Source organism: Monodelphis domestica, chromosome 7 (genome assembly GCF_027887165.1).
Source record: "Monodelphis domestica isolate mMonDom1 chromosome 7, mMonDom1.pri, whole genome shotgun sequence".
NCBI classification, from domain to species: domain Eukaryota; kingdom Metazoa; phylum Chordata; class Mammalia; order Didelphimorphia; family Didelphidae; genus Monodelphis; species Monodelphis domestica.
The window spans coordinates 197,128,867-197,145,663 of record NC_077233.1 but is presented as its reverse complement, the minus strand read 5'-3'; the positions used below and the strand labels follow the sequence as shown (position 1 = coordinate 197,145,663).

Sequence of the window (16,797 nt, the reverse complement as noted above, 5' to 3'; positions counted from 1 at the left end):
TTGGTTTCTGCAGTGTCTAATTCCCTAGGCTCATCCCTGAGTTGGTTGGTTGGTTGTTTGGTTGTTGTTTTTAGTACTAGAAGAGGACCAGAATGAAATCACTGGTGATGTCTTTTGACTTGAGCACAAATTGGATGAAACACAGTTGCCTAAAATTGTCAGTCTTACTCTCTCCTCCAGAGTCATCAAAATCCAATGGCAAAAGAAAAGTCAAGATAATTGGTGACAGCTCAGGATATAGTGGATGACTTTGGCCTCTTCAACGGTTAACCAGACTCAAAGTGCTCCACAGTGCCTGCTTCCACTACCTTCATGGCCTTTGGAAACATTGTTCTCATCCACTCCTTCCACTAGGAGAAGTCTTTGCATATTTGGTGTAGACTCTCCCTTAATAGTCTTCCTTGAACACTCAATATAACCCAGATAGGCTAATCCATTAGCTCACAAGTAGAAAGAATAGAAAATTTTGAGTCAGGGGAACTGGCTTCAAATATGAGCTTTACTACTTACCATAGGTAGGAGCATGGGCAAGTCATTTAACCTTAATGGGCCTCAGTTTCCTTATCTGCAAAGTGAAAGAGTTGGACTAGAGAACCTTCTAAGGTCTTTTCTAGCTCCAAATCTATGATCCTATGGTTTTACAGGCAAGGAAACTGAGGCTTTGGGAGTTAGGGTGACTTGTCCACACAGTCTGTTAAGAATTCTCTCATTTAAATTTCTGGTGGGTGCTTCAGTAGCAGGATGTACTCATGCCATACACAATCCTGGTGAACATTTCTACAACCCTTCCTTCAGTTTGTGCCCCCCAAATCTGCTTTACAATATAGGTTAGTCTTTCATAGCCCTGAAAAGTGTTATTTGTGTTACTGACAACCTAAATACACTTTAAGATTTTTTTAAATTCCATATTCAGAATCTGTGGAATAGTTCTATATAATAGGTAAGATCGGTTCATGAATGAGGTTTCTGCAGCAATAAAGCCCTGGGCAAGAATCCCAGGTGGCTCTAGGCTAGATCTTCTATACTGAGGTCAGGGATGGGGGTTACTGGAATAATGCCATGGCAAAGCATTAATAATAGCAGTGGCACTGGAACAAAACACTATGTGGTATGCAGGAAGAACTTGGCCGCATTCCTCAGGACAACTGCCTCTCTGAAATACACACACGAGGGGAGCTGTAGATTTCAGTTAAACACCAACTTTTAAACAGTGACAGTTGAGCTCCTGCCTGAGATGCTCTTAAGAGTGAAATGAATGGCAGCTTCAACCAATGCCAAGAGTGAAAGCAGGTCATAACGGTCGCCAGCTATTGGAATGGCACTCATTTCTAAGTAATTTCCAGGAGACATTTCTGGGTGAGCCTAGGGAATTGGGCATTTCAGAAACAAGGAAAGGGCCCTGAGCTGGAGGGAATACAATCAGCCCCCAGAATATGGCCCCTTGTGATCTATATATATTTCAGTGAGCCAAGTTTCTAGCTAAAGAAAACAGCAGTCAGGATTCATCATTGTAAATAATAATTGGTATGTTACCAACTGCAGAAATGAAAGTCTGATGGCCAAGACATCAACATCCAAGAGACAAAATACAAGGTAGGAGAAGAAAGCTAAAAGATGTCCTACAACCCCATTTGTGAACTTAAATGCGCTCTTGGCATATTCTATTTTTTTCTTCTTTGTTACCCTATATTCAGTAGCCTGCATTCCCAGGCTGTACTTAAAGGCCCTGAGTCACTATTATCCTCTTTGGGTCGGACAAGCCATTCTTTCGTAAGAAGCTTTGCCACAATCCCTTCTCTAGCAAGCAAGCTATTTCTTGTATTAAGCAATTTCTCAAAACCTGACTCCTTTACGCACTGAAAATCCTTTCATCATAATGAAGATTTGGACTTTCCTTGCTTCCCTTTACCTGCCATTTTTTCAATTTCTCCCTCCCCCTCAATATAATTCAAAGGTCCAAATCCTAACTGTGAAACTCTAAGCCCATTTTACCTCACTCCTTTTCTGGAGTCCATAGAGCCCTTCCTTATAGAGAGACAATGGGAGATATCTTATATCACAGATGGTCAATTACAATATGGCCAAAAGCAATTCTGAGCATCTGCTAAGTACTTTGAATTGTGAGCTTCACACATTAGGCCTGCTCTACTGCCTCAAGAAAACTTAAATCCTGGAAAGTAGCTGGTGAAGAAAAGTTGGTGTCTAAAAAAAAGCATGAAGTACCACTGTCCTTAAGATTTTCCAAATCTCAGTAGAATCTTTTGAATCAATGCACGAATAAGAGTGGTTGTAGCTTTAGGAGAAAGGGTACTGGATTCCAGAGTCAGCAGAATGGTACAGTGAAAAAGATCACTGGCTTTAGAATCAGAGGATCTGGGTTCAAATTCTACCTTTGTCAATATTTGGATGACCTTGAGCAACTCACTTAACCTTCCTGAGCCTGAATTTCTTTGTAAAAACAGGGAAGATGGACTAGATGACTTCTCAGGTGACTTCCAGCTTTAGATATATTATCCATGATCCTGGTTTAAGGTTCAGATCTCACAATCTATTGCAATCTATTGCTGAGTCACTTGGAACAAGTCCTTTCACCTCTACAGACCTGGAAAACTCTTGTATTGTTTACTTGGCAAGGTTGGTAGGAAGAAAGTTCTTTGCAAGCATTAAATAAATATGAGTTCTTACTAATAAGGAAACGAAGATTTCTAAGGTTAACCAAATGGTACTGTCTCCTCTAACCTTTCTGTCTTTGCCTGTCTCTCATCCCTTAGAAATGAATTCAAATCTCTATCTGCTTCTGTCTCTGCCTCTCTGGGTCTGTAGCTCCCCTAGAGATGAATTCAAATCTCTTTTTCTGTCTTTGTCTCTCTTCTTGGAAACAAAGTCAAACTGGAACTAAATACATTTCACCCACCTCCACCTTGAGGATAGTAAATGCAATGTAAAACATTCTCAAAGGGCACAAGCTACAAAAAATGCCACAGAGCTGGCCCTAAGCAAAACTGTGAAACAGGCGAGATTACTTTTGAGTGTCCTTCTGCTTCTTAATATACGCATTCTTTTTCCCATGGGTGGTGCTTCCTCCTCACTTCTCAGGTGTTCTTTGTTTCCCACACCTTGATCCTGCCCCAGCCTGGCTATAATACCTCACCAGTGTGCCTTTCTCCAGTTAAAATTTACCTATGCAGGCTGGCCTGTTCCTATTAGAAATTAATCTGATGCATGGCATTAATGCTTAATGGCCCTCCCAAGGGGAGTGATGTTTCAACAGAGGATTTCTGGAGACAGAAAACTCTTGCCCAAAGGAATGAATGCGATTTCAGGCTGGAAGGTGGTATTTTTGGATGGGATCCTGTCTTCCCCTCTCCCCCCACCATAAAAATCGCACTTAAATCACTTTCAGCTGTGCTTTTGTGGTGACATCCTCTGTGACACCTGTAGAATGGCATGTCACACACCCTCTACTCCAGCTACCAAAGGGCGAAGGTACCTCAAGTAAACCATCTTAATACCCCACAAATTGAAGCAGGTGAAAGCAATTTCAAGAGGATTCTTTTTGGTCACAAAACAGCAGAGAAGCTTACAAGTACGTGTGCTGAATTTTAGCCCAGGATACTTTTATTTGTGACCAAGTTACCTAGAAATAGAATTTAGGGTGGAAAGAGTGAAAGAGCCTTAATTGTCCCCCGGAGCAGCAAGCACACACCTACCCAACTCCCTTACTCAAGTAAACATCTCCATCCAAGTTTTAAACCTTTTTGAAAACTAGATTTGTAATGGCATAACTTCCGTAGCTTAGAGCTGGCAGACAGCAAGTAAAATGAGTAACTTCCCCCCAGCCAAGCCAACCTCTCCTCCCCCTACCTCCCACCCTAGGCAGAAAGCAGTGGCTGTTTGTCATTCGAAAGCAGGCGAAAAGAACAGTCTGCCCATTATAGTATTAAACCATATTAAATGTCTATATATGCATCTTGGTGCTTCCTCTGAAGGTATCCTTCCCTACTGTGCAACTGCCACTCTTACTGCCCCATGCCAGCTCAGCAGAAGCCTTCCTGTCAGCCTTGGAAAGGAAGCAGGGTTTCCAAAAGTCATAGTTTATTGAAACTTGTGGTGATCCCTTAAGGCTTGTGGGTTGTAAATTGAATGAGAGGTTAACTGTGGAGCTAAATCACCATCCCTACCAAAGTGCTGAGTGATCCCTTTCTCTCCTCAACTAGGGCATGACATTTATTTTTCATTTAATTATCTTTCATTTGTATTGATCTCTTTTGTTATGACATCACCTCCAGTTCCAAATGGATTCCTCTCCCCTTGCCTATCCATTGTAAGAAAGAATAAAAAAGAAAGAGGAAAAAAGCAACTTGGTGAGACTAACCAGCTCATCAGTCAAGTCTGGCAGTATATGCAATGTTTCACATCCATAGTCCCCCATCTCTGCCAAGAAAAGAAGGTACATTTTCATGGAGATGATATTTAAGGGGAAAATGTGTTTAAAGGATTTTTTTTTCCTTCCTTGGTAAAACTGAGGTGTGGGGAGAACACAATTATTATCCTGAAAGCAAATTTAAAATTATAATACTATAGCATCAACTCTAGAACTACAAGGGATCTTAGACGGCCTAATTCAATACCCCATTTTACACGAGAAGAAATTGAAGCTGAAAAGCATAGTTAGGAATTCAGGGCTCTTAATTAGAGATTTATCTAGCTAAAACATTTGGTGTGAGTTTGGGGTGGGTTGTGAGAATAGTTCTATTTTGGAGGTAGTCACACTAACAGGGGAAAACTCATATCAGTATGGTGTAACAGGAGTGTTGGCTTCAGAGTCAGAAAACCTGGGTTCAAATCCAGCCTGTGTGACCTTAGGCAAATCACTTAAATTCTTTGAGTTTTAGTTTCCTAATTCATAAAGTACATATAATAATAGCACAGTTATGAAAATCAAATGAAATCATACATATAAAGCATTTTTAAAAATCTTGAAGTACTATATAAACCTCAGTGATTATATTATATATGCTCTTGTTAGATGGCTTCTGAGGTCCCTTCTGGGAGGACTCTACAACTATGATTCTATGATCCCTAGAGAGTCCTGTGGACCAATTGTGCACTAGGTTTTAGAGGATTGAGAGATGAGGTAGAAGGACAGCAGTTACCACAAGATCACTATGAATAGGAAATATGTCCCTTGCCTCATGGCACTGCCCTCTGACAAAGTCCTGTTGATCCTGTCCTAGGTATGATTCCATTTCTGATTCCAAATTCAGCGCTGTTGCCATGAAAGGTAATCTCGACACTCATTTTCTCAGTGTTTTACCAATCATTGATTGACAGGGGTATACAAGATGCAAAGTAGTTAAAGTGACCTCAGAATCAAACAACTAGTCAAAGGTTAATAAATCAACCCTGAACTATTCATTTCCAGTACCCACCCTTTGATAACCATAAAAACAGGAAATGTAGGAACAGAAAGATATCTTAGTTTCTCAGCTAATCAGGTAGGTTACTCTGTTGTCAACTTGGCAATAGTGGTTTGGATGGATTGCTAAACTGAAGTTCAGTGGATTCAACACTCTCCACTGCAGGTACATCCTCATAAGTTTTGGATCTGGGAACAAGGAAGTAGTCCTATTTTGTAATCCTAGACTGAATGGGTGGACTAGGAGAAGAAAAGAAAGGAGGAAAGAAAGAAGAAAATGGGAGAAATAAAATGAAGCAGTTCCATATTTCACAATCAAGAAAGGGTGAGATAACCCTTTTTTGACATTTATGAAGGAGCAACAAATCAATTTGTCACTGGATCTTAGACTTATCACACATAGAATCACAGATTTAGCATTGGGAGGACCATTGGAGGCATTTGGTTTGATCCCCTTATTTTAAAGGTAAGGATTTTGAGGACCAGTCTGAGGACCATGCACTCTGGATTTGCCAAAGATTATAGGAATAGTATTGTGTCAAATGTGGAATTTGAACCTGGAGTCTCTGATTCCAAATCTAGTTCCCTTTCCACTGTGGAAAATGAATTCCAAGAAGACTGTGTAAAATATTTGGTTAGGGATGGGATGAGAGAGGTCATCTATATTCTTCCAATTATCTCACTCTATCAACAAATGATGGGACTTTATGCTGACATGGATCTTTAAGAAGCATCTAATCTAACAGCATCATTAAAGAGAAGAAATTCAGATTTGGATTTTAGTAAGTTGCTTAAGTTCAGAAGTAAGAAGGTTAGTTGAGATTCAAACTCAGATCTTCCAACTCCTAGGCCAGCATATTTTACAGTATAAATGCAACCTGAGTTGAAGTAGTGTGCAGCTTTTAAAACTATTTTTTTTAATGGAGAGGAAAAGTAAACTGTAGATTTCTTCTTCTTCTTCTTCTTCTTCTTCTTCTTCTTCTTCTTCTTCTTCTTTTTTTACTGTCTGATTTCTATTTTTCTTGCCCTGTTTAAGACATCAGATAATTTGGATTTCTCCTCCTTGATGAAGAAGAAACTAACATATCTAACATATGATTTCAAAGCCCATCTGGAAAAGTCAAAGCCAGAAAGGTAAGATTCTCCTTACCTTCTTCATTTAAAATCCATGGCAAAAATGTAAATATTGAGTCAAAGCCACAAGTGCTGTCTTCAAAGGCACAGGAGCCAGCAGGGAGCTCCACAGCTCTGGCAAATTGCAGCGCTGCCGGTACAAAGAAAGTTTCAGTACATGCACTCTGAGAACACTCACTCAAACTTTAAACCGAGGTGACTACATGCAAGCCCGGGAAGGTGGAGGGAAAGCATGGGGGGAAGAGGTGTGCATTGGTGCCTTGAGAGTACCCTTCCCCCTTGTTTACTCCCCACCCCACCCCCGATATTAGCCAAGATGGGAAAGGAGAGCCAGATGCAAAGAAGGAGGACAGAGCATTGAACGCTCAGGTTCTACGCATTGCCAGCCCTGCAGAGCCTGTCTCGCTCCAGGGAGAGCGTGGATTCCCAAGAGTGCACGCTCCCAGGCAAAACATCGGGTGGGCTGCATCAGGAGCAGCCTGGAGTGGGGCAAAATTTCAAGTACGCTTACTCCTAGTCCTGACCCTTACCTTGCACGGCCAGGAGGACACCCCACAGGAGCATAGTCGCCCTTCAGGGAGAGTAGGAAAGATGCCTCTCTCAGACTGCAAGCTGACAGCCCACTGCAACGGGATGGATTTGAGTAGAAAGGAGAGGGGGAGGACTGAGAATCAGGGGTGGTGGGACAGCGGGGAGTAGGAGGGAAGCCGGGCGGTGCAGCTTGTGGGGTGAGGTAGAAACCGTCGCCTGGAGCGGCGTCAGAGGGAATTTCTAGAGGAGCCCAACTTTGGATCGGAGCTCGGTGGGGTAGGCTCAGCGTGAAGCTAGTGGTAAAGGAAGGCGGGTCATGAGCGGCGATGGCTGCGAGAGCAGCTCCAGAGCTCCAGTCCAGAGTGGAGTTCGCCCTGCAGCACAGCTGGTCCTCGGCGGAGCTGGGGGCTGGGAAGGGAGGAGACAGCTGTAGGCTTTCTGGCCCAACCCGCGGCTCGCTAAGGAGAAAATGGGAGAGAAGGGGCAGGTCAGGGTGAAGGGCCTTGGCTCTGGTATTTGACTTTGAAAGGATGATCCAGGAGGCAAGACTACAAGGAGGCTCAACACTGACTTGAGCAGGGCTGGGTATGACAACTCCCCGCCCATCCAATCCTTCTGTGAGAACCAGATTATTTCCGAGGACCTTTGGGTCAGCTTGCCCACATCTGGCATACCGAATCATCTAGTTTTGTCCCTTATTTTTAACCTCTTCTCCCCAGAATAGAACAGGGTGGAATATCTTCAGGAGAGACTCTTGGATGTTTCCTAGACGGACTGATAAGCTTTACTTAGAAGTCCTTATATGACTTTACCAACATGCCATGATATATTTTGTCTCCAGAGGGATTGGTGCCACACCTTGGGTTCAGCATCCCTCAACCCCCCACAGAGCCAGAAACCTGTAACTCAGCAAAGGAGATAGTACTGTTTACTAAGCTATTTTGTGGTCAGATGAATCCTTTTTTTATATTTGCTCTTGGTTCAATGTAGGTGGTATGCAAGGTTTTTCCTTTATAAATGTCCAAAATGTTCTCATTGAATAGTTTGGCAAGATTTAACATCATCCTAAATTATAACCCCCCACCAATAAAAAACAAACAAAAAACACTTCAGGGCCATGGATGAGGAATGAGGTGCCAACACTACATATGTCATCTAAACCTTGGCCTCAACAGAAATATTTGATATAGAAGTCTTCTGAAAAAGGAAGCAAGAGTTACTATTTAAAGTAAAAAAGTAATAATAATTCAATGTAGTGTCTTAAGGTTTATGAAGGCCAGTGTTCACACTCCTCTGTATTAGGTAGTCCTAACATTCTAACTTTGTTACTTCTATGGGTTCATGATCTCATCAATGTGGCTACTCTCTCCCTTGATGCAAATATCCCTTTCTGTTCACAGCTGCCTGTCCTACAGGGTTTCTGTCCATGTTCTTCCATAAATTTAACACAGGAGGTCTAGTCAAAGTGCCAAAAGCCTTCCTCCAATTCCATTAAGATTTTATGGATAACTTAAAAAAGACTATAAAATTTTATTTTAAATTTTATTTATTTTTTTAAATAAATAAATTTATTTATTATGATCAAATAGATTTATTTCAGGGTGCAAGATAGGGAAACAACATAATAAAGCATATTAAAAACAACACATTCATAATCACATGATAATTTCAATAGATACAGGGAAAATCTTTTACAAAGTATAATGTTCATTCATGCTAAAATGACTGCAAAGTAAAAGTGTAGCTTAGGGCAGCAATGGTGAACCTTTTAGAGACCAGGTGCTCAAACTGCAACCCTCACACAACATGTGAGCCCTCCTGCATTATCCCAGACAGGGGAGGAATCTAGTACTCCCATAGAACTTCTGGGTAGAGGGGCAGGTAATGAGAGTCCTTAGACTCACATGGAGAGGGGGAAGGGAGCAGTTCCCTCTGGAACACTCCAGCACATGTGCCATAGGGCTTAGGGGTTCTTAACCTTTTTATTTTTTATTTTTTCATCATGGACTGCTTGGGCAGTCTGATGAAGCCTATGGGCTACTTTTAAAAGACTGGTGAAACTGGAGAACCTTTCTCAAAATAATGTTTTAAAATATATAAAAATACATGGGATCACAAAGGAAACCAATTTTACTTAAATAAAGACACAATATTTTCTTATCCAAGTCCTTGGACAACCTTGAAATATTCATGGACTCCTTGGGGAGGTGGTCTATGGACCCCAAATTAAAAACTCCTGAGCAAGGGGTATTTTTAAATATGATGAAAAGTATTGACCTATAACCAAATACAAGCATCATATGCAATGGGGAAATATGAAAAGCTTTCCCAATAAGGACAAGACTGAAGCAGATATCTTTCTCCACTTATGTGATATAGTTCTAGAAATAATAGTAATAACCACACTATACAAGAGAAAGAAACTAAGAAGAAACAAAATAATCGTAATTTGCTGATGAGATGAAGGTTTACTTAGAAAATCCTAGGGAATTAGCAAAAATACAAAAGGAAACTTATTAATAACTTCAGCAAAATTGTAGGCTATAAAACAAACCCATAAAAATCAACAAATTTTCTAAATAATAACAAAATCCAAGAAATAATAAAAAAGAGAAACCCATTGAATATGACTATAAAATGGATAAAATAATCAGAAGTCAATCTACCAAAACACACATTTTACCTGTAAAGTCCTTGTAAAGATTCAATTAAAAGAAATTTTAAAAAATTTAAGTTGTAAGAATATCCACCACTCCTGACTGGCTTGTTTCAACACAACAAAAATGATACTTCTTTCAAAGTTAATATTCTGTTTTAATGTTATATTAATCTACCAAATGGATACATTACAAAACTTTATAAAATAGTAACAAAAACTATTTGGAGAAAGAGAAGATCTTGAATACCAGGGGAAGTAATTTTTTTAAAGGAGTAGGAATGGAGGAGGAATGTGATTTCTAGACTTCAAACTATATTATACAGCAGCAGAAGTCAAAATCACTTTGTATTCATCTAAAAGTAGAAAAGTTGATTGATAGAATAGAGCAAATAAAGAAAAATGAAAACTCTGGAAAGTTTCCCATTACTTAGAAAATAACTCTATTTGGTAAGAAGTATTAGAAACTTGGAAGCAATCTGGCAGAAATAAGGCTTAGATGAAGATTTTGTATCAGATTCCATAATAAAGCAAAATACATGCATGAGCTAAATATTAAAATTCATATCACTAGAAGGGAAGCAGATAATTTACTCTTCTCTATAAGTAAGAAATTAATTCTTAGTTGAACTAGGGATAGAGGTAGTTATAGAAGATGAAATCAATGATTTTGATTACATGAAGCTGAAAAGATTATACATAAATGAAAAATTAATTCATCTAGGATGAAGAAGAAAAGCTGTCAAATAAGGAAAAATTTCTCAGATAAGGACTCAGTATCTAAGATATATGTAAGAAATATATAAAAACAAAAGCTTTGGACAATTTGTAGGTTACCAAACATTACACAGATACCAATGAAATACTTGCACTGTGAAGCAATGATGAAATACATTGGGAAGAGGAAGGTACTGGACTCTGGGGGAATCAGTTAGGAAACTATTGCAATAATCCAGGTGAGAAGTGAGAAGGGCTTGAACAAGTGTAGTGGCTATGTGAGTAGAGAGAAGGGAACTATTGTGAGAGATGTGATAGAGGTAGGATCACAAGCTTTGACAATTAATTAAATATAAGGGGAAAGAGAGACTAGCCCTTAAAGTTGACCCCAAGGGCCTTCTATCAAAATTAATGACCAGTTAGCATTTGTTACTTTTCTTAGTACTTTCAACTTTCTACTCATTATCAACTTACCCTAAATCATAGTTTGATATCAGAAGTCCTTTCTTTTTTTCAAGAATTCAATTTTTTTTTCCATTTTCAGTTCCAAATTCTTTCCCTTCCTTCTCCTCCCTGACATACTGAGAAGGGAAGAAAAACAAAACCCATTACAATTATGTGCAGTCATACAAAACATTAGCCATTAGTCATGTCCAGAAAAGAAGAAAGAAAATGTTTCAGTTTTCCATCTGGAGGTGGAAAGCAGATATCATTATGAGTTCTTTAGAGTTGTGGTTGGGCGTTGAGTGGATCAGGCTTACTAAGTCTTTCAAATATCATTCAAAAGTCCTTTCAAGTAATTGTCCCCTATACCTTCAGAATTACTTGGTATCTATCCTTTTGTTGCATAATTGTATCTTAAGCAAAATGATCTATGAGACTAGATAATAGTTTGTAGAGAAAAATAGGAAATTAATGAACTTGTAAATTCAATATGAATTAGTGTGATATGAGCTAATGATAGTGCATTAATAGAAGCATAAAACATGGAATTTGGGAAAGATAATCTTGTTATATTCTATCATTATGTTTAATCCTGAGCATAATAATTTGGGGAAATTTTTGAAAAAAAAAAGCCTTTGTATAATTTTGACACTTTCCAATAAACACCAACATAATCCCTGCCCCAAGTATATTCCCTGGAAAACTAAACAAGACTACCCAAGAGAACATTAACTGGATCTATTACTTTGCTATTTTTAACAGAATGAAAAGTTATGTGCTTTTTAACTTTAACAGTGTGAAACAAATATTGATACTCTATCTTTGGACACATCCTTTCTTGTCCAAGTGTTATCTTTATTTAGATCATTGTAGTCACTGTGTATAGTGTTCTTTTGGCTTTGCTTTCATCACTCTACTTCATTTCATCTGACTCTTTCCGTGTCTCAGTGAATCCTTCATATTTAGCTAGAGGTTAGAGTATATACCAAGGTCAGCCTACATTGGGTAGAGATTCAAACCATGTCATACAAGGATCAGTTAAAAGAACTGAGGATTTTTAACCTGGAGAAGAGAAGATTGAATGGATGACTCTCATTCTAATCTTTAAGAAGACTGGAGGGGCTGGTCTTGGTAAAGTGAAGGGCTTAGGAGAAGAGGCAGTAAGTGGTTCTACTTGTTTCCAGAGGGCAGAACTAAAAGCTATGGATAGAGGTTATAGAAAGACCTTGGGGGAAAACTTCCTAATAATTATGACTATCCAAAGATGGAACAAGATGCCTCATGAATAGCTGAATGTTTCATCACTAGAAATCTTCAAGGAAAAATTGGTGAACCACCACTTGTCAGGATTCTTGTAATTCCACATCCCTAAATTAGAATTATTAACATTCCCCATGACCACAATCTTCTCTCTTCTACTTTTCCCTCCCACACCTGTTCTTTGCTGTTTTCAGGACCACTGATCCCTCCACACTCAGTACTTAAGACTATTATAACCCCAGCTCTGACTTTTATTTCTCTTCCTCTCCAATTACAAACCAATAGAGAGTTTTACACTCTCTTGAATACTTTGCCCCCTTTCTTATTGCCATAATTCCCATTACCTTAGACCTGGATTACTCCTATCATCAGTCTCCATTTCAACTCAAGAACTCCCAAATACAGTAGAGGAAGTCTGACAACCATACTTACTGGTTGAGTATTAATTTGGATTATCTAATAACTGTTGGACCTTCAGTGAAGCAAGGTAGATTTTTAAATTCCTTCCTACTTGATTGTCCTTATCACTTTTCACAGAAGCTATTCCAAATATTTTCTTCCCTCCTACTTATCTCCCTCTCCCCATATCAGCTAAAGCTCTTGCTTCTTTGCTAATAAAAACTCAGACTATTTTATGTGAATTCCCTCTTCTTCCATTTTCTTTGTTTCAAAACATTATAAACATTGTCTCCCACTCTCTCCTTTAGAATCCAAATGAAGAAGCAGTCCTTCATATTACCAAGACCAACTACTCTAAATATATTTTGGTATGATTGCCTCCCTTTTTATCTATCAAATTATGCCTCCCCCCCCCAATCTTCAACCACTTCCTACCAAATGGTTTCTTCTCTATTGCCTTTAAACATGCCCAAGTCTTCCACATCCTTAAGAAAAAATTCTCTAGACACCACCATCCACTCAAATCTTTTCTTCTTTTCTCAGCAAAATTCTTAGAAAAAGCTATTTTCACTCACTTACTTCACTTCCTCTCCTTTTACTCACTCTTCAACCCTTTACAATCTGTTTTCTGACCTCATCATTCCTCTGAAAACTGCTCTCTTCAAAGTTACCAGTGATCTCTTAATTGTAAGTAAGTCAGTCCTAATTCTTCTCAACCTTTCTGCCACATTTGACACTGCCAACTAAACCTATCCTCTAGGATCATGTTGGCAAAGCAGTGGCATGGGTGCCAGGGCTGCACAAAGGGGACTACTTCATTCCCTCTCTCCACAGCACCAAAGAACATTTTTTTGTATGTCTCACCTCTCTATCTAGCCGCCCAATGCAAGCAATTCCTCTCTCCACTGTCTGGGGCAATGTGGGGGTGGGGGGCTCACTTGCAATTTGGGCATGAGATCTCGAAAACATATGCCAATGCTGCCCTAGGATTTTCTTTGCTCAGGGATTTTGTGGTGCTATTCTCTTCTGGTTCACCTCTCACCTGTTTGACCTCCCTTTCTCAGGATTCCTTGACACAGTGGATAATCTGGTGAACAGCCCAAGGGTTCAAGAAGGAAAAAAAAATCAATTTTAATGAAAAAAATGTATTTTCAATACCCTTGTAAAAGCAGTACTGAAGGTAAAGGAGCAAAGAGGAAAAAATAGCAGCAGGGATAGAGCTTCCTGGGGAGGTCTGAGAAGTTCTCTGACAATCTCCTAAGAACCACTTTTATATTCCTTTCCTTTGGCCCAAAGAATAGCAACAATTGAATTCCAAGACAGTCCACCTGGAGGCAAAGTTAACCTACACTGTACCAGGTAAGTACTACACCTTTCTTACTTACAACATCCGAGTGCTATTTTGGAAGAGTATGGGATTAACATATGTCTCTCCAATTACTCCCAAGAACATGCTTATAACACTCCTTTGCTGTTTATCATTCATATTATGGCCTCTAATTGTCCTGTTCCCAAAGGTCCTATCCTAGGCTCTCCTCCTTCCTCCCTTTATGTTCTCTCTCTCTCTTTTCCTATCTTTCCCTCCCTCACTTCCTCCCCTAACAATAATTAAAAGCAAGTAGCTGGGAATGTAAAGATGATAAAGGGAATTTTTTAAAAAACTAAAGAATGCCAAAGCATCCTTCATTTTTTTCACAGCAATTGGGCCCCAAGGATTGGTGGTGATAATGAAACTTTCATATGTATCTCCAAGTGTTTAATTCTTTTAACACCTTTATGTTATGACCATTAGATTAAAAAAAAAGCCAGAGGAAAAGAAAAAGAAAAGAGTAGTAAAAAATCTTTATATAATACTATACAAGAGTAGTAGTAGTCTATATAAAGATATAGATTTCCAATTGACTCCTAATTGTTAGAATTCATTTTTCAATGCAGAGCTGGCTCTCTTCTCTTTTTGCAGAGGTCGCATTTCTCCTTTAACTCTTTTCTGTCCTGCTCTCTCCTGGATGAAATATCTCCTACTGGTCAGTATAGCATCATGATGCAAGGAGAGAGACATAAATGCCTTCCTTTGATCTGCTAGCCTCTGGGAGCAGTGCAAAGGGAAAAGTAGAGTCACCCCTTCTCCCAAGAGCTAGATTCTCTCTCGAGTTGACTCCTGCTTCCATTTCCTTCAGAGCTGGCTTTTCCCTCCCCTGCTTTCCCTCTCTGTTTTTAAGACATAAACATACACATATTTATGTGCACATATAAATTTATGAATGTTTTCGGTCCACATGCAGGAAGTTGTCTCTTTTTAGGGAGGTGTACCTATATGTAAATTGCCAAATAGTCCCTGCCCAAATATAGAGGAACATAGGAGGCTTTTCACACTAACCCAAGTACACAGTAGTGATGAAATGAAAAGATGCAAAATTTTAGGATAAAGGTCCTAAGTTCTTTTTTTATTTTTTTATAACCCTTACCTTCTGTCTTAGAATCAATTCTGTGATTCCAAGGCAGAAGAGTGGTAAGGGCTAGGCAATGGGGGTCAAGTGACTGGCCCAGGGTCACACAGTGTCTGAGGCCAGATTTAAACCTGGGACCTCCCGTCTCTAGACCTGGCTCTCAATCCACTAAGCCACCTACCTGCCCCCAAGGTCGCAAGTTCTAATGCCTCAATAGCATTTACAAGACCAAAGCATGGCCTAAATGCAGCCTAACAGTGGGAAGTTGATCCCTAATTTTATCAAGGACAATTTCCTCAAAACTCATTTATAATAACAAAGTGAAAACCTTTATATGTACTTCTTTTAAGACTTTAGAGGGCAGCTGGGTAGCTCAGTGGATGGAGAGCCAGGCCTAGAGATGGGAGGTCCTGGGTTCAAATCTGACCACAGACATGTCCCAGCTGTGTGACCCTGGGCAAGTCACTTAACCTTCATTGCCTGGCCCTTACCACTCTTCTGCCTTGGAACCAATACATAGTATTTATTCCAAGACAGAAGGTAAGGGTTTTTAAAAAAGACTTTAATATCTCATTATCCCTATTTTACCTTTTTTCTATCATCATTTTAGCTAGAGAGAAAGGGAATCAATTGATTACGGGTGTCACGACCAACTCTCTCGACATTATATATACATTTATAAATGCAATGTGCAGTAGCCTCCCCAGAGAGTGACATCATTGTGTGGGATAGATTAATGAGTGGGGAAAATGGCATTTCAGGACTAAGAGTTCTAAAGAAAAGGGTCTTGCTTTAGGGACTATTATCCAAGCTTGTCCTGGGCCCAGAAAAATGATGCTAAGGCACCATGAGTTGCTGAAAAGAAAAAGAGAAGCATATAACATTTCTTGGCCCGTTTCCTCACCTCTAAAATGAACATCGGACCAGCTTGTATTTATGGTTCCTTTGTAAGAGATCTGCTATAAATAGCATGCCCTGCTTATAACTACAGCAACCCAGGCTCATGCCCTTCTCTGCCCTGCCCCAACAAATTCAGACTCTTGCCTAAAATGGACTTCTTCCTGGAGCAGTAATTACTAATTTTGTACTCAGAGAACAGTGGCATGAGATGCCACTTGGTGGTGATGATGATGATGGGGACGGGAGCAGGCTTTGGAGTCATCACCATAGCAAAAGGGAAAAAAAAAAAAGGGCAGGGAAAGTTCTGGAGTGTGTTTGCTGGTGAGGAAGGAAACTTCCATCTAGTAGATTTTTCTTTTCATTAATGACTTTCTAATTAGGTGCTAAACACAGCTAAATTCTGCTGCCCTGGGAACATTCCCCAATTGCCCCATCCTTGTTATATCTCTGCTTCCTATTGTGTTCACTATGGAAATTTCCAACTCTCACTCAACACAGCTGAACCAACTAAATCTCAGCATTCTGCCTGAGCTAAAGTTGTGGCCCTAAATGCCTCAAATTATCACCAATTTTTTTTTGTTGTTGTTCTTATGAAACAACCCAGTCACTATATTAGACTTTTGGCCTTTTTATGGAGTATATAGTCTTTGTCTCATACTCCAGATTGTAAGAGTGCTTTTCCTTCAATATTTATTTACAATGAAAAGTGGGTACTTAAAAGAATATAAGTCATGTTCAGGTAATCAAATGTGTCTGAAAGACTTCTAGTAAAGCAAGAGTGGAAGGATGTCAAATTTTCTAAGACTATTCTGCCTATCTAATATCTTTCTAGACCAAACTGGCTTCTGCCTCTCATTTTATCTCCCCTCCATAGTCTTTTTTACCCACGT

The 16,797-nt window shown here is 39.5% G+C and overlaps 1 protein-coding gene across 1 annotated transcript in view; it reads right to left on the bottom strand.

Annotated features, from left to right (window-relative positions):
* MAMDC2 (MAM domain containing 2) overlaps positions 1-7,634 on the bottom strand; it is a 239,786-nt gene extending 232,152 nt beyond the window's left edge. The window contains exons 1-2 of the mRNA XM_001365384.4: positions 7,084-7,634; positions 6,570-6,683 (exon numbers count right to left, since the gene is read on the bottom strand). Coding sequence (XP_001365421.1) covers positions 6,570-6,683; positions 7,084-7,117 — 148 coding nt within the window. The 5' untranslated portion in view covers positions 7,118-7,634. The remainder of the gene's footprint in view (positions 1-6,569; positions 6,684-7,083) is intronic.
* Positions 7,635-16,797: the final 9,163 nt, after the last annotated feature.